The sequence below is a fragment of the Spinacia oleracea genome, chromosome 4 (assembly GCF_020520425.1).
Source record: "Spinacia oleracea cultivar Varoflay chromosome 4, BTI_SOV_V1, whole genome shotgun sequence".
Lineage (NCBI taxonomy): Eukaryota > Viridiplantae > Streptophyta > Magnoliopsida > Caryophyllales > Amaranthaceae > Spinacia > Spinacia oleracea.
In genome coordinates this window covers 181,607,508-181,625,904 of record NC_079490.1, presented here as the reverse complement: position 1 = coordinate 181,625,904, position 18,397 = coordinate 181,607,508, and the positions used below count along the sequence as shown (strand labels likewise).

At 35.2% G+C, this 18,397-nt stretch overlaps 1 protein-coding gene across 6 annotated transcripts; it reads right to left on the bottom strand.

Annotated features, from left to right (window-relative positions):
* Positions 1 to 5,367: 5,367 nt before the first annotated feature.
* On the bottom strand, positions 5,368 to 17,903 carry LOC110798070 (ceramide synthase LOH2). 6 transcript variants are annotated; one of them, XM_022003201.2, is made up of 9 exons: positions 17,548 to 17,903; positions 16,496 to 16,555; positions 16,039 to 16,145; positions 15,371 to 15,638; positions 12,848 to 13,062; positions 9,940 to 10,095; positions 6,736 to 6,921; positions 6,471 to 6,649; positions 5,368 to 5,853 (listed from the first exon to the last, which is right to left on the bottom strand). In XM_022003201.2, exons 4-9 carry the CDS (start codon positions 15,485 to 15,487, stop codon positions 5,834 to 5,836), a joined length of 873 nt encoding a protein of 290 aa, XP_021858893.1. In that variant the 5' UTR covers positions 15,488 to 15,638; positions 16,039 to 16,145; positions 16,496 to 16,555; positions 17,548 to 17,903; the 3' UTR covers positions 5,368 to 5,833. The 6 variants fall into 6 exon arrangements, with proteins under 6 accessions (XP_021858893.1, XP_056699116.1, XP_021858892.1 ...); XM_056843138.1 differs by having other exon boundaries at positions 15,371 to 15,612; XM_022003200.2 differs by lacking the exon at positions 16,496 to 16,555.
* Positions 17,904 to 18,397: the final 494 nt, after the last annotated feature.

The window sequence follows — 18,397 nt, the reverse complement described above, 5'->3', positions numbered from 1 at the left end:
TTAAAGCTCACATTATACCCAAATTTACCGCACCCTTACCTAAGCCTAACATTACAAGCTTTGAAGACCTTCCGACCTTTGTGCATAGAGTCGTACTTATGTGAAAATAGTTGTTTATCAATGCAAGTTATGACATGACACATTTCAAGTCGACTACTAGGTTGAGTGTATGTTTTTCTAGACACACGAGTGTTGTGAGTTTGGGAGGGCATTGTTCACTTATATGTTGGGAGGAGAGCGAACGGGTACATCTTTTACCCGCCACATAAATGAGTGATGAGTGTGTGAGCACTAGTCTTGAATTCCATTGTGCATTTGTGGTTCGCTTTGCGTGACGATTGTTAGGGAGGATTTGTGGTTGGGTGGATTTGATTGGTTGACATTGATGCATGCTCGTTAGATTTTGCCTTGAATTATGTTTTTCATTTTGAAATATGGTGGGGGTGAAGTTGGTCTTGTATTCATCGATGATTTTCTTGCTTAGGGACAAACAAGGATATAGCTTGGGGGAGTTTGATATGTGTGTTTTATGTAGAGTTTTTACCCCCGTCCCTTAGTACTTTTTGATCCCAAATGAGCTCTTCGGAGCGATTTTTAGTACTAATGTGCTCCTTGTAGTGTGTTTGTAGTTTCAGGTTCATCATTGTAGGAATTAGTATATTTTTGTGCATTTCCTACTCATTTGAATCAATAAAAGAGATTATGTACTTTCGAGAGCACAAACATTATGTTTGAAGAGTTTTGAAGCAAAGCGAATAACGAAGGAAGTACAAAAATGACTATAGTCCACTATTTTAAGCATAACTCAAGTTCTACAATTCCAAATGATGTAATTCTAATTGGGTTGGATTATAGACTTCAATATCTTTCCAACAAGTGGTCACTCGCCTAATTCCGACGAATAACGAAGGAGATATGACGTTTTGAAGATAGAGGATCGTGCAGTTCAACACGCGCCCGATCGGGCGGGCTTCGCCCGATCCGGATCGGGCGGTCATTCTGGGCGCTGTTCTGGGCATTTTGCAACCGCCCGATTGGGCGGAATTTCGCCCGATCGGGCCGACTATCGAGCATATCGCCCGATCGGGCGAAGCGTCGCCCGATCGGGCCACGCCAACCTCCAGCGTATTTCGCGAGATTTTATTTCCGATTTTGGGCTCTATTTTGGGCAAACTATAAATACTAGCCCCTTATATTTTTAGTGACACCTTTTATTCTAGTTTTCTAATTACTTAGTCTATTTTAGTTCTCTCTATTTTCTCCAAACACTTAGTTTTAATTTTAATCAAAGATTCAAGCTTTATTATTCCATTGTTCTTCAAGTCGGTATTGTTTCTTGCTTTAATTTATCTTATTGCTTGATCATGTTTTCTATTATGTTAATTGCTTTGTTATTTATTATCATGAGTGAGTAGTTTAATTTCTAGGGTTTAGGGGATCCATGAATGCATGATTGAGATTATATGTGGACTTGATTAATTGATTGATTGATTATAATTTCTATAGCTTATTATTATTGCTCGTCAATTCTGTTCGGCCGGACTATTTTGATTTGAGTTTGATTAACCTTAGATTATGCGCCGAGAGGTATAAATATGATGTTTTTTGGTCTGTGGCTATTAGATAGGAATTATTTCTAGTACGTAGCGAGAGCCCGCTAGTTGTTCTATCCTAAGGAATTCATAAGATTCGAGAGATGCATGTTTTCCTAATTATGATTGTTCATTGATTGTTATTGTCCGTTGTCCAATCCCGCTCTGCATTTATGGTGAACCGTTGCCCTAGATTCCTTTAATATTGTTATTTTCCGATTTGATTATTTGCTTTAGTTTAATATACAAACCAATCCAACTCTTTGTTACCAGTAGTCTAGATTAGTTAATTAATAGTAGAAAGAACATTGTTTCCCTGTGGATACGATCCCTGCTTCCCTTACTATATTTTTAGTTGGTGAACGTTAGGTTTATCTTTGATAGGAGTGCGATTTAGCCTGTCAGTCTCAAACCCTAATTTAGTGGTTGTTATACCGATTCTTGTCTGCGATCTCTATTCCGGCGATCTCTCTCGGTTGACGTTATCGTTTCTGGCTGCTGCGGTGGATTGATTTGTTGCCTTGCACTCTTTTTTTGATCTCGCGATTGGTGGTGGCGAAGGTGAGATTTGGTTTGGTTTGGAGTCGGCTCAGGTCTCGGCGTTACGCTGGTACTTCCTTCATCACTCCTTTATTTTAGCTTCTTAATTTAGTTAGGTTTTGATTTTTCAAATCATGTGATTTGTATTTCGATCGACTTTCTATTGATTTTTTATGTGTCTACTTTCCGTCGTCGGTTGACTTGTCGGAGATCAATTCACCCCGATCTGGTTGAGTGTTGATGCTAGCTTGGCCCGATTTTCACCCTGATATAGTGATGATTTCTATTAGGTTTTTGTTGCAATTAAATTGAATTCAATTAGTTTTTTGTTGTACAGGTCTGTGGTACTATAGATCTCCACTTCGGTTGACAATCCGACCTCTTGTACAAGGAGGAGGAGGATTTGCGGTGGTGGCGGTCGGTGACAGACTGAGGATTCGTAGCTGGAAGCACTGTGACAGTTGTTGATGTTGGTCGAATATACCGGTGTTTTAGTTTCGTTTTATTTTTAGTTAAGAATTGTAATATTTTAGTTACACTTTTTTTGTATTTAGTAAAGAATAATTATGTTTTAGTTTTAGTTATAATTCTGAAATTATGGTCTTCTCAGTCGAATGGCTGGACTGATTTTCTATGATTTAGTTATGAATTTTTAAGTTTTAGCCACGATTTTTTTGGTTTTAGTTAAGGTTTTTTGAGTTTTAGTTACGTATTTTGAGTTTTCATTCAGCGCTTTAGTTATGGCTTTTCGAGTTTTAGTTATGATTTTACCAGTTTAAGTTACGATTTTCTTGGTTTTAGTTAAGATTTTTTAAGTTTTAGTTATGTATTTTTGTTTCAGATAATGCATTTTAAAGTTTTGTTTAAGATACAATATTTTAAGCATTGAACTTAATTAGTTAAGCAATTGAATCAATTAGTTAAAAATGAAACTAATAAGTTAAGCTTCAGAACCAATTAGTTAAGCAATGTAATAAATTAGTTAAGTGATGTAACATATTAGTTATAGCATGCAACCAAGTAGTGAAGCACTGAAACCAATTAGTGAAGCACTGGAAGCAATTAGTTATGCACTGGATTTAATTAAGTTAACCACTGGAACTAATTAGTTGAGTTTGAGATTCAATTAGTTAAGCAACGAAATTAATTAGTTATGCAACAAAATCAATTAGTTAAGCAATGAACCAATTAGCTTAGTTAAGCAGTAAAATCAATTAGTTAAGCATTGCATCTAATTAGTTATGATTTTATGAGTTTTAGTTAATAATAAGTTTGTTTTAAATTAATAACTATTTGACTCATAAGTTTAACTATTTGTTTTTATGCCCTAACTATTTTGTTATTCAATTTGTTATGATTTTATTACTTTTAGTTATGTTTTACACTAGTTTAGTTAGTACACAAAAAATTTGAAAATTTTAATTTCGAAAAAAAAAAAATCGAATCAAAAAATAATAATTTAAGCCTGAAATCAAATTAGTTAAGCTTGAAGTCCAATTAGTTAAGCTTAAAGTCCGATTAGTTAAGCCTGAAGTCCAATTAGTTAAGCCTGGAAAAAAAAAATCAAAAAAAAAATCAAAAAAAAAAAATTCAATTTTTTTTTTTGAAAAATTCGAATAAAAAAATAATAATTTAAGCCTGAAATCCAATTAGTTAAGCTTGAAGTCCAATTAGTTAAGCCTGGAAAAAAAATCGAAAAAAAAATATTTCAAAACTTTTTTTTTGAAAAAAAATAAAATTAAAAAATATACATGCTGACGTCAGCACATGCGCCAACATAGCTGCCAATGGGGCTGCCAGCAAGACTGCCAACAAGGCGGTCTTTCTTGTGAGGCGGTCTCACACAAAAGTTTCTCTACTTTATAAAACGCCTATTTGTATACGATGAATACATAAGACAAAAAATGTACAAAAATTGTCAAACTCGTGCATCGCACGGGCTTCAACACTAGTATATATATAAAGGAGACATATTTGCTGAATTATTAGAGCGCTAAGTAGGATTAATATTGGTTTCGGCCGGTGTAAAAAATAAGATTTTTAATTTAATTTTGAATTAAAAAATTCGATTGCCACGTAGATAATTAGTTATCTGCCACATAGATATTTTAATTATTTAATTATTAATATATACTCCGTACAACTTCATCAAAAATCAAAAACTCTAATAATTAAAAAATAAATCTAAAATAAAAATCATCCAAAACCAAACACTAATCTAAAATAAAATTCAATCCAAAATCAAACCTTAATCCAATATTAGAGCGCCACGTAGAAAATCTAATGGTTTCGACCAATGAAAAATAAGATTTCAAAATTATTTTTGAATTAAAAAAGTTGAGTGACACGTAGATAAATAATTATGTGCAGCGTAGATATTTTTATTAATTTTATTATTAATATTATGCATATACAATTTCATCCAAAATCAAATACTCTAATAATTAAAAAATAAATCTAAAATGAAATTCAATTTAAAATAAAAAACCAATCTAATCTACTACGTAATATATAAAATATAGCACTTGGTATATACTTCCTGTGTTCTTATTTATATGACACAATGGGGTTTTAGACACTATTCACACAAACACCTTTGACTTTCTTTTGTGGTTTATACATAAGAAAAAACATAGGCGTGTAGGATCTTATTAGATTCGTATCAGTAAATATTATTTAAATATCAATTTTTTTAATTTTTTCCGATCCACAATTAAAGATATTAACGTTTGAAATCGTGCATTGGCAAAGGTGCCTAAATAATTGTGTCATTTAAAAAAGAACGGAGGAAGTATATGAGTTTTATTTTAACTTAACAATTTAATAGAAACCGTACATCGCACGGGCTAAAATCTAGTATTTTATAAAAAAAATGGTCAAATAATAATGTTCAAATATCCGTGCATGCGCACGAGACCTAATCTATTATTTTTTTTTATTTTTATTTTTACGCAATCATCAAATTATAATATGGTAGGTTACAAGTGCGATAAAAATAGTTGTTACAGAGTAGTATGTATACATTACCCAATTGAATTACATTCCCTAGTACATACGGTTCCGATAATTGGGGTATACTCATGGTAAAATGCGGTGGACATTATACAGCGTAAACTGGTCAGAATCATACAAAGGTCAGAATCATACAAACCAAATATGGTGATGGTGTTAATTTCAGAGATTCATATTTCAAGACATCTATCCTGAAGAACCAATAGCACAAAATACCGAAGTATGACGTTGATAGGGAGAGGAGATCCCCAACATCTAATATTAGTGGTACTTGTATCAACATCTTTTACAATGATACTTGTATCAACTCAACAACAAAAACACCCTTAGTTTTGATGAGTTTCAGTATCTATGACATTCAATTAATCGCATACTTCATCTGACAACGACATGTAGCTCCAACCGCACCTTAACCAGCTACTCAAGTTATAGAGGCAACATCAATGGAAAATGAATCGCTGCACTTGACAATATATATGGTTTCTAATTCACCTTAAAAGGATGTGATGCTTGAAACGAACAATTATACAAGAAAACCTGTTATTTATACAGCAAAATTTTATCCAATGGGAGCCAACTTCATCTCACATCATTTTCCACCTATGGAATCTATTCAAGAACAATGGGATATGTGCTGTGCTACATTCTTCTACATGCTCTGTACGCCAGAAAATTCCAAGATCTTCCACCTAGTCATCATCCTCTGAATCTGCAGTAAAAAAGAGATCTTATGGAGCAGATGAAACAAAACAAAAACGGAAAGGAAAATCAGACTGAAAAGAATATACATGTGTCAGTCATAAAATGTGTAAGAGAAAGAACAGGAGGCTCCCAGATGGATAGAACAGAAGCACTCGGTCGGAAACAACAATCAAGAGTTCTGCTGATACCAACCATTTCCCACTCCTCTAGGGCCGGGGGATGGCATGGCATCATACTCTATTGAAAGTGCTTACTGAGAGCTTCACTACATGTCTACATTTATACTCCCTTCGTCTTCATGCGATCAAGGAAAAAGTGAGAAGTGAGAAGTAAGAAGTAAGAAGTTCCACCAAGACCAAAAGTTGAGATACACAAGTCTTTTGTTGAGGAATAAGCTGCCAAAAAGGAAGTGTAGCAACCAATTCTAAACAACCCAAATGGAAAGTGGAACAGCTATCAGAGAGCGTAAATAACTACAGAAAGGTAACAAGTTCAAGGGTTACACCCGGGAAAAATAAATAAAAGGGTGCTAAAAAGTAAAGCCTACAAAAAAAGCAAAAGCATAAAGCTGACATCAGTACTAATAACCAAAGTTGGGAATGGGGAAGAGAAAGAGAAACTTACCAGATCTTATATCTTCCCCAACTTTCCCTTTATTTTTCAGCTGCCGCATTATCATTGAGCATATGAGAATCCACCAGTACACATGGAAAATAAGCAGCATAATCAACATGGTATTGTAGACATAGTACATAGATCTTGGATAGGGCTTCGAAAGGTCCAAGTAGTTTGGCAGATCGTAGCTGGAAAGACCAGGCAAAAGTTAAACAAAATGACACCATTTTTAACCAAGGCACTGAGGTCAGGGAAATCTACATGCAGTGCACACCTGGTGGCTCTTATTACCCAGAAGGGAAAGAATATTAGACGTAACGTGAGCCATGACACAGCAAATAAACCAAAGAACACGCTTGCTGCAAGCTCTTTCTCAGAATACTTGAAAATTTTTGCAGCTTCCATAAAAACATCACTTGCATCATGCAGGACTAAGATAATTGATCCAATCCTGAAAAAGCTGTACAATAAACAGAAGAATATCATCTTAAGGAATTTTCAGTACAACTATTACTTCATGCACTTATAAGATCCATCTATATATCCATATATAACGGTTTCTGGGTCAAAAGAGGGGGGAGGAGGGGGTGGAAAAGGAGCTCAACTTTTAGATCTCATGTTACATTTTAGATGCCATGATTACACTTAACATCTGGACAGTATGGAGTATGGATAAAGTGGAGGCAACACCTTTGAGGAGGACTCTTCTATGGGCATGAATCATGATTCGAGATAGGTACCTGCCAAGTGCGAAGAATAAAAATTTCTGGGGTTTTCGCTATCTCTTATGACTTGTACTCTTCTAAAACATATGTTCTGTTAGAGGTCCATGACAAGAACTACTTCATGATTTTATTGGATTAATATTATGTATCATGTCTGTGTCATACGCTGATTTTATCAGTTCTAATATTGAAGTGCATGTATAAATATAAATGGTGGAACCTGCAACTTTTTCCTTCCAAACATCTACCTATCTGCAGCAATCATTTGCCAAACCGATTAAAACTACCACTAGAACTGCAATTACAAATTCACAACCCTATAAGTGTATTCCAAGCAATACCCGAGACCAAGGAGAATCATAGAATCATAACTTTTTTACTCATTGCCTTTAACTTATTTGTAGGCTCATAGCCATTAGGTTTTATGAATTTATTAAATACTTCCTTTCGCATGATTGTTTACACCTTCAAAATTTTAGGGCATTGCATAAAAGATGGATTAAGTTTTACATATACAAATTGCACAATAGATCCATATCCTTCCAATTATCAGGGAGATCTGTGTCTATAATGTAAGGTTGCAACACTTGCAAGCACATTAAATTCCTATCCAAAATAGCACTTACCTTTGGAGTAAAAGGATGAGAAGTGTGAGCACGTAAGTAGTGGAAGTTTTTCATAAATTAAAATATGAGATATATTATTAAGTAAAAAATTATGAAGCAAGGCTAATGGCAAGATTAGATGATGTACAACAACAAAAACACCACGCCTATGCATCTTGAGATGAAAAATGAATGGATTCAACTAAAAATGGCGGCCACTACTGCTGCTGCTGCTATGCATTATAGTCCTAATTACTAGTACTACTACTAGAACTGCAACAGTTGCTTCAAGGAAAGAGCTGAAAGACATAAACCAAGATATTGCGCTTGAATTTCCAGGAGACAGAATACGAGATAGAGTAAATAGCTGAATTACTATAACCTAATTAACCCATAACTGTAATCCTCGGAGCTTCTCCCTTCATTCTTTCACTCGTTGGAGATTACACTCACCAACCCAAGTGCCTGAACTTAGACAACCTTTCTCATAATTCATAAGTGCTACTGCATGTGAGTACATGTTTATTTTCTTTCTGGAGGTAAAAGTATTATATTAATAAAACCAGGGGATAGGGGTCGGACACATACAAGCAAAGGATTTACAAGCTACCATGTGTTTTCCTATCCACAAAGGCAAGGGCTACCATGTCCCTTCAACGCATGGCAAGTTCAAGATTTCCATGCACCATTGAAAACTCGTCGTTGTTACCTCTATCTTCATGAATTATGTTCCTCTCCACCTCCGCCTTTGCCTACCCCTCCCCATACTCAAGCTCTTCTATTTTTTTTCATTTTAACAAACGCTGGCAAAGAATCTAAGGTTTGGCATTGAAGTACAGTTATGCCTTTATCATCTTTATCCACAATGGTCTACCTCAAGGGCACTTTATACCTACACTAAATGCTGTTTTAGTTGCAGAATGTCATCAATTTCTCAAAAAAATCCCTAAAAAAAAAAAAGAGCTGATAATTCAAGAGGGAAGGAGCTACTATGGCGTAATAGAGAGGAGGAAAAAAGTACGTAAGAATATAGAATACTTTCTGATCACTTATCCACAAGTGAAATATCTAAGAATTGGTGCCTACAAAGATACCACAAAGCCTTTAATTACTGAAGATCCAAATATCTCCACTTGAACGTACAAACTAATCCTTCAAAAACCAATACCTCTCGACCTCTCGTTGGAAATCAGGCTTCAATTAACATGGACATGAATCACTCTTTCTCCAAACGTAAAATAGACCTAGATCAAGTATGCATAGAACAGGCTTCATATCGAGATATGCTTAATCATGTCTCAACTAGCAAAAAGCAAAATGACAAATGACATGGTTGAACACCATGCTAACTAGGTGGCTCATACATAAACCAACTCTCCCCAAAGGGCTTGGAAAGGGGAAATTATTCTAGCATTCTATTGATCTCAAATTACAAAGTGGCCAAACGAACAATCCTGAAAGGGAATCTTGAGCACTAATTTCCTAATGAACCTACAACCCCAAATCAATATTATTTTTCAATCAAGTTCAGTTGACCTAAAGCCACCATTGAAATGGTGCATGCACCCCTTCCTGCATACCAACAGAATGATCCAAAACAAATCCTCAATCCTGGAAATCAGAAAATAAGGAATCAATCTAGTCAAATATTTTATTTTCTCAATGCCTCCCAAGAATTTTTGTGGATGAGGAGGCATAAGAGGAGACTTCCAGAATAAAACCACCCCCTAAGCAAGGAGAGAAGGAAACCAAACCAATCTACACCCCAAATGAAAAGAAAACGGGGAAAGGAAAGAAAGAAGTACGAGAGGGTTGAAGGCCAAGGTACTCTAAGTGGCTTACAAATAAAGTCTAAACCCACCTTGAAGGGGGAGGAATTCTTTACGGACTACAACAAAATCAGATGAAAACCAATACCAGCATCCTATAAATAAATAAAATTTACTACGAATTACCCTATGCCAAACACATAATTTAGTTCGAAGTTAATCAGAATCAAGTGCCTTTTCACTTGTGCCTAAAATCCCTTCATGCACAACAAAGGATGACCCTATATCATTCGTGATACTGGAAAATTTTCCAGCAAATATAATGCACAAGGATGTGCAGTGCATTACTATTTAAAGTGATACTTCAATGATAAATTACCTTGTAGCATATGAATAGCCTATAAGAAGAACAGTGATCACATGATGAGACATCATCACTGCAAAATCCTTCCTTCGAGTTTCCCATGTGAGAAGGGCAGCAATGCTATAGATGTAGAACCCGCATTGGCACATGTAGAAAACTTTCAAAGGAAGCCTGGAGCAAACAATCAAAACCAAGTAAGTGAGGAAACCATATGAGCTGTGTGAAAAGAAAGCCGGAATCATAGCATGACACCAGACGCGCCAGAGCAATTTAAATCAGCTAAGTTTAAAAGAAGCACATCGAATAGACACAAGGGATGTGATTCATGTGCAAAAAGAAGTTTATCATCACAAAAGAGATGGACCAAGAATAATTTGTGTATCAGAATATTGTCAAATACGGTTCAATATCTTAGCAGCAATGAACATTATTGGTGAACTCTGAACTTTTTAGGATGAAGTAATTAATCGACATTTTAGCAATAGAAACTAAGATAGAGGAGGCCATTGGGCTGTTCAAATTTGATTTAGTTAGGGTCAATTCCATTCAGGGTTTTTTTTGGCTGATGAACCATTCAGTTTAGTTTTACATCAGTTCATAAATGTTCAGTTAGGATCATATTCGGGTCAATTGTCAACTAGCTTATTATGATAAATTGATTGGTTTTTTCATGAAATGCTCATGAGGTTTAACAAAATGCATCAAATACCCTCAAGTTTTCCCGAATGCACCAAATACCCCCAAGGTTTTGTAAAAATGCACATATACCCTTAATGACCAATTTCCGTCAACTCCGTTAACTTTAACTTTAATTTTTTTTTTTTCATTATTTTTCTTTCCCTCTTGATTTCTTACGTTTCCTTTGTTTCTCTCTTTTTTTTGTCCGTATCTCTCCCTCCTTTCCAGTTTCCATTCTCTTTCTCCTTCTCTTTTCTCAATCACCTGCAAATGAGTATACTAATTGTTTTATTTCTCAATCCCAATTTGATTTGTTTCCAATTTTCCCCAATTTGATTTGTTTCTAATTTCCATGTCAAATCTTTCCTCTAACATGGGACACTTCTCGATTCCAAATAGCCTACCTTCTTAAGCCGCATCATTTTTTTAAGTGCATGAAGTTGCTTCAAACTCTTATATTCTTCTATAATCAAGATCCCTAGGTTCTTGAGGTTGTGAAAATGGTTTTGTTCAAGGGTTTGGAGATGAAGTGGGTATTTGGGGTTGGAGGAGAGACAAAATAATGGCGGGTGACGCCATTGATGGAGGTGAAAGCTCGCGGTGATATTCTTCACACATCATCGAAGTTGGTCAAATAGCTAAGTGATGATGTCACAACCTCCACCCTAAAGAAGCCACTTTTCCATCAAAAGGGCCACTTGTCATTGGCTTGCACAATGTTGTATCTACAATGTTCAACTCCCCATTCGAATTCCCTAGACTGTCCATAATTCTCATATGGCTTAGGATGCCAACACTAAGACCAATGAGCAAGCTTTTGGATAACCTCCAGATTAATAAGATAGTAACGAAATCTATACTCGAAGTATAAATACCACAATCAACAAATATGGTGAGAACATAATTGTTTGTTTGGGGTTTGCAATTTTTAATGTTTTACCCAATTTAATTGTTTGGGGTTTGTATTCAATTTTTTCCCAAATTGATTTTTCTGGTTTTGCAATAATCTGGGTTAAGTGTTAGAAAGCTTGTTCGGCGGTGTTGAAGAGACGGAGTGTTGGGCGGTAGTGATGGCCATGGATGCCATGGTGGTGAGAGAAAGAAAGAAGATGATGATGGTGTCACGAAGAAAAAGATGATGATGGCGAGCAGAAGCAGTAGGGAGCAGAAGAGCAACAACAAGGTGGGGAGAGAAGATAGAAAAGAGCTAAAATTCGGGTTAATTAATTAATTTAGGGGTTTAACTAATAAATTAATTTAATTAGGGGTTAATGTTAGGGTAAATCGAGAAGAGGATTGATTAGGGGGAAAAAGGTAAACATACTCTAACGGGGACTTAACGTCCGTTAGCCTTGTGGGCATTTTTTGTTATTTTTTTAAACCTTGGGGGTATTTGGTGATTCGGGAAAACTTGAGGGTATTTGGTGCATTTTGTTAAACCTCGGGAGCATTTCATGAAAAAACCGTAAATTGATCAATATAAGACATACTGTATTAGATTTTGGGTCAACCTTACTTTGTTTCATGTAGGTTCAAGTACTATTTGCATCTGGATCGGGTAACTAAGGGTCAGTTCTCCCTGGTCTTTGTCGTCCCACTAAATTGACAATATAGTTATTACCAAAAATATAGCAATATCCAGGATTCATTTGAGCACTAACTTGTTATACCGCAACTATAAGAGCTTAAACACTTCTAAAGTAATCACCCTAGAGAAGACACAACTCCAGTTCAGATTAATTAATATTTACAAGGCGTAGTCAGCAAACTCTTCTCACTACCATTCAGTCTATAGTAATATTGCCAAATATGAAAATACGTCTTTTCAACTACGACACAGAAAAGTTGGAAAAGCAATTATTACAACAAAAATGCCATCTATCCCTCCTTGATTTGCTTCTCATATTGAGAATGAAAGAAATGTTGAGTTGTTTCAGTCTCAAAAGATAGGAGTTACACTACATACTATACAAAAAACCCCAAGCCACAAAGTTGAATGTTTGATGAATTAACAAGTAGACACATAGATTCATTTTGAACTTACAGAGATAGCTAAACACCTTACATCACTCTTCTACATTTACAATCCTATAACATTCCAGTAGCCATACATAAGCAAATTCCATGATTTTATCTTAACAATGGAAAAAGAGATGAAACAAAAGCTCTTATTACAGGATGCACAACATGTAAATGCATTTATGTCCAAGCAGATACTATACTACTCAAAAAAAGTATTACTCACTTGAGCTCTTGATCTGGCCATCCTCTAAAGTACTCCTTAGTATCTCTGAACCATGGTTCATCATAGATGATGCAAAGAATTGAGGCCTCTATTGTGGCATAGTAAATCAGCTTCCATAATGACTCGGAGCACTTTATGATTTTTGCTTGTGTAGCCTCATCAAACTTCAATCGAGCAGATCTCTTACTCAAACCCAGCAACCATATGGATAGCCTCTGAAATAAAAAAATGATGTCAGGCACTCCTTGGTTGAATTGAAATACCGGACACGACAGTATCAAAATTGAAAAAAGGAATTAAGATGGCATGAATCAGACAGCCTGCTGATCCAGATCCATGGTACGAGGACGAAGGCTGCATGCTCCACTTTATACCACACAAGGATAGTTTTCAAGAGGCTTTAGATGTTTTCATTTACCCCATCAACTTTTACATCAATTACTTGTATACAAGTACAACCAATCAAACCAAGTTTTTGTCTTCTGTTAAATGGAAGAGTTTGGTGTAGATTGGTTGATTTATTAAAATAGATAAACCTAAACAAATTAAATCCTCATGCATTGCTTAAAATTTTGGAATTAGTGGGCCAATGGAAACCAAGTATGAGAATCATACTTAATTAATAAGCCAAATACGAGAATTGAACTTAGCACATACCTAGAATGCAATACAAGTTTTCTTTGATCTCTTGTTATTTTTTACTTATTTTCGAAGGTTGGGAAGATTAACTGGACATATTGCATTTCATATATAGTTGGACTCAAGATTTGCATTTAAAGCTAATAATATGGCATGAAAAGTAAACAGATCACTGATGAAACATTAACGGAAAATTTTATGTAAATATTTCTGTCACAAATCTCTTAATTGAACATCTAATGACAGTATAGTTGACCATATATATTCATGCATCGTGCTTGAAGATTGTAAAACCTTCAAACAAACAATTCAATATGGAATGTTACGTTACATAAGAGCTCATACGACAAATTGACAAGTATTTACTTTTCTTGATAAGAAAATCAAGTTGATCAATACATGAGATGTTTTTCTCTAACCATAAAACCTGTTATAGGCCACAAATTTCAAACTTGATCAAGGAGAACTTGCAACTCATACACAGACCAGTACGAATGCCTAGTTACTACAAACTATTACCGCTTGATAGAATGACAAGATAAAGTATTGAAAGAGGTAGTTCAGAAAGCGGATTATCTAAAGTTTGAAATCAAAAGTTTCAATATGTATATTGACACTGCTCCGTCCACAGTCCCAGCAACACTATGTATGATACCACTGCAACAGCCACTACCAACTACCAAGCCAATTTTGTTTCATGCTTTCAGTTTCAACAAAAAGAAACAGTTATATTCAACATATTTGGGAATATTAAACACTGACAACTAATAGTCATAATGACATAGAATGACATACGAATGACATAAAAACGCAATTGTGCTTGATAAAATTAAATAAGAATACAAGACCACTAGTAGAATCACAAAAATAAATAGTGCCAACATGACCCTGTCGGTTAGCCATGGAGTATACTATCTAGTATCTACAGCCATAAATAAGTCACAAGTACTATGAAGCACAAAGAAGGTAGAATCTGTTGACTTCTCTTACCCCAACCCACTTCTCTATTGTAATGGACCAGATGGTACTTGTGGTAGACTCAGTTATCTTAGTTCAGCATCGGCGGTAGTCTTATCAGTTGCAGAATTAGTAAAACAAGGACTAAAAATAACCAAACATGATGGATTACTAAAAATAACCATTCGATTGTCATAAAATACTTGATGGATTACTACAGTTAATTAAGGATCTAGATCACATCTCCTAAGATTACAAGCATGTTGGAGCCTCCAGAAACTCCTAACAAGCCTCCATGAGTCCAATGTGAAGTTGAAGTAACCTCATCAAGGTAAGTCACACCTCCAAGTATCAAACTAAACAACTACAGATATTACAGCAGAGAGAAAAATTCAAGAGCAACCACATTCCAGGTAGCTCTAAGACGGAGAAAATAACTCATACGCAAAGTATTCAGACATTGTTTGTTGCTAGTCTCACAGACAGCATATTTATGCAATTAACAATTCGGATACTTCCTCTATTTCTTTTAGTTGTTCCACTTTGATTTGGCACGTTTTCCAACGCCCAACTTTGACCATTAATAACTTTAATTACCTATTAGTAAAAAAAAATAAAAAAAATTGATAGTTGAAAAATATAAGTTTAGACGAGTCTAACAAGATCCAACAACACCTTATTTTTTTATTTATGTATAAACACCAAATAAAAAAAAAACACTATGTGAATAGTGTCCAAAGTCAATATGGAATAACTGAAAAACGGAGGAACCGGAAGTACTAAAATTTACGTATCGCGTATTAAAGCATAAGAGAATCTGCAACAACTATCTTGATATCCGTACTACTTAAGTTTGCAACAAGATATAAGAACAAATGGCAAAGGTGTAGTCAGAGGCAAATGAGAAGGGAATAGAGAGAAACTTACACGAAAGACAAATTTGTCAAAGAAGAACCTAGCACCAACGAAGAAAATAGCGAAATATATTGCTACAATAATATGCCATGCCTCTGGAATGCCACTGGGCTTCAAAAAAGACTCCATGGGAAAATCAAGAGCTTGGAAATATTATCACTCTTGCGAATCAACCAGAACAATCAAATGAGTTCTCTTGGCATCGTATCACATCATGTATGTGTTCCTAAATTTGACCAGTCAGCCCTGGCTACCTGAAAGACAAAGGCCAAGGGAGAACCTACAATTTTAAAAAGGTAGTTACTAGTTATGTTTCTGTTAAGTTAAAAATTAAAAGTTATTAATAAGTCATTACATTCAAAATTACAACCTATTCCTATGATTGTGAAAAAATGTGGATATAAATTTAACATGTTTTCAACAAGTTCTCATCTTTTGGAAGCACTTTATAACACTGTCATTACTCAGATTTCAAAATATATCTTTTACAATAAAATCTAACAACTGGTCTCCTATAATTGTACACAACGTTTTTAACTCTGGTACACCCAAGGTTTTCTAATCCTTAGCTCAATAATTAACTAATATACAGTTTTCAGATTTGTCAACTCCAAAATAATGGAATCACTATAAGAAAGCTGAAAGATGTGACGTAATATTAGATTGAAAAAAGAATTTACTGTTTCAAATTGATATAGGAGAGTCTTCCAAAGTCTAAAGGACTTGATGTAAACCGAAATGCAGAAGTTAACTGCTGCTTGCTTCAATAGTTCAGCACTTTATACCCCTACAAAAATAATTATTTCTCAATGACGCAGAGTATAGACCAACAAATTAACATCTAATCAAACACATACTTCGTATTACAGACCAAAAAACTCATAACTCCTTAGAGTTTGAATATGCAACCAAATATAAAAGCTAACTGGTGCCACAATAACTATGCCACGTTGTTACCGAATAATTGAATTTTATTATATAAAAAATAGACAATTGCTGAAGAAACTATTTGCAAATGTCCTTCCATCCCTCCATCTTTTTCCCCTCCAGAAAACACCTCCTCTTAACAAGAATGTATAGCTTATTTGATACAAGGCAACAAATTCAGAAAATGGTAATGAAGTTCGTGAGTTTAACCTGGAAAAAAACACATATCAGCATGGCATCTCCACTTGCAAGTAGGTGTTTTCCAATAACCTAGAGAAGTGAGCATGAGTGATTGAGTGCTAGAAGAAAAGGAAATGTTTGCAACTTGTAAGTGGACCACCTAGGGATGTGAGCATGAGTGAATGAGTGCTAATGATGAAAAGTAAATGTTTGCAACTTGTAAGTGGATACTCATTGGCTTATGCATCCAAATGGATATTCCACACCAAATTTTACACAAAATTAATTAGAATTCCTTCAAATGTAACCTTATACCAAATGAGCCAAAGAGTGTAACCAGAGACCGAGTAAATTAGATTCGAGCTTCAGCCTCGCCCACAGCCGACTAGGGTGCCTTGGGAGAGAATAAAGATACACATGCTCTGGCTCATGCTTGTTATTATTACTAATTAGAACCTTAGAGTCTCCTGAATGTCTCAGATGATGCACGCTGAAATATGCAACTCAAGCAGCCATATCACTACAGTGGGTATTGAGATTTGCACCAACAAAACAGTGGGTATTGAGATGAAATGAACAGATTAGCAAGAAGAAATCAAGTTTCATGTGCCCACTGCGCAATTCCGGAGCCTGACTAAGAAGACAATATCTATGCATTTACCAATTGACTTCTAAAAGCAATGGGAAACATCGGCAGGAGAGGCGCCCCCCCGGACCCAAGGGGAGATGAACGATGATTGTAAGAAAAATCGAATCATATCCCAAAAAAAAAAAACGAATTTCAAGCAGAATTATGAAGTGGGTATAGACTAATTAGAGATAAAACAAACCCCAACAGAATATATTTAACAATTTGAAACCCGGCCTATCAGAATAATCGAATCAGTTATCCTAATTACCGAAAATAGCAGCAGAATATATTTAACAATCGAATCATATCAAAAAGGATAATGCGAATTTCACAACACCGAAACAAAGCTTAGAAGCAATCCAACAGAATGTATTTTAACAATTTAGAAAATTACATCGTTCAATTCAAATCAACAGAAAAAACGATACAAAATACTTTTGTAGATAATTACCTAGAAATAACAGCAGCAGCAGAGAAGAAGAGGTGGTTGGCACAGGCGCCGCTGACTAGAGATACAACTACAAAATGCTGCTTTTGTTGGAGGGTTTAAAGATGAGGACGGAGATGCAGCTGCGACTGCGATCTGCAACAATGCGATTTGGAGTTTGAAGAAAGACAATTCTTTTGGGTTTTTTTTTTTTTTTTTTTGCTTTTTTTTTTTTTTTTTCTTTTTTCTTTTTTCTTTTTTCTTTCTGCTTCTACTAAACTTGGATTAGAACGAGAGCAAACTTTTTTGCGAGTACTATATTAACATTATTACCCTTTTCTCTCCCATGCGTTATCTCACATTCTCACTTGGTGAAAATGATTACCCGTATGATGGAAAAGTTTAGAATGCACTTCTTTCTTCTAGGTTAGTCTTTTACGTTAAGTTTGGACAATTGTTTCGATTGATGGCGTATATAGGTAGTGCAATAAAGGTAGTGCAATAACATGAATGTATAAGAGTTTGGACGAAATTATATCATTGTCATATTTTCATATTTTTATTTTTAAATCTCCAATCATCGACGTCTAACATTAAACTCTCATGTCAACCGTATAAAATCAAAAATGATTTTTATGTCGCCCTTTCTAATGCAAGAATGATCCTTATGGATACCAGAGCCCAGAGGTGGATTATGTGGGGGAATTACCCCGTATCCACCCCGATCAGATGAGAATGATGATTTGGCGAGTGGTGGGGGATAAAATTTGTCCCCGTCTTTGGTGGTGGAGTGGGTCTTGGGTGTGGATTTTAGGTAGTACTTGTCATGTCCCCACTCACCATTTCTCTTTTTTCTTGTACACACTGGCAGTGG

Bases quoted from the DNA above. Each gene is read 5' to 3' on its own strand.
- LOC110798070 (XM_022003201.2), bottom strand. From the start codon at position 15,487: ATGGAGTCTTTTTTGAAGCCCAGTGGCATTCCAGAGGCATGGCATATT. The intron at 6,650-6,735 runs GTGTGCACTGCA...TGGTCTTTCCAG, and splicing joins TGGGTAATAAGAGCCACCAG to CTACGATCTGCCAAACTACT. The intron at 5,854-6,470 runs GTAAGTTTCTCT...TTTTTACTGCAG, and splicing joins TGGGGAAGATATAAGATCTG to ATTCAGAGGATGATGACTAG.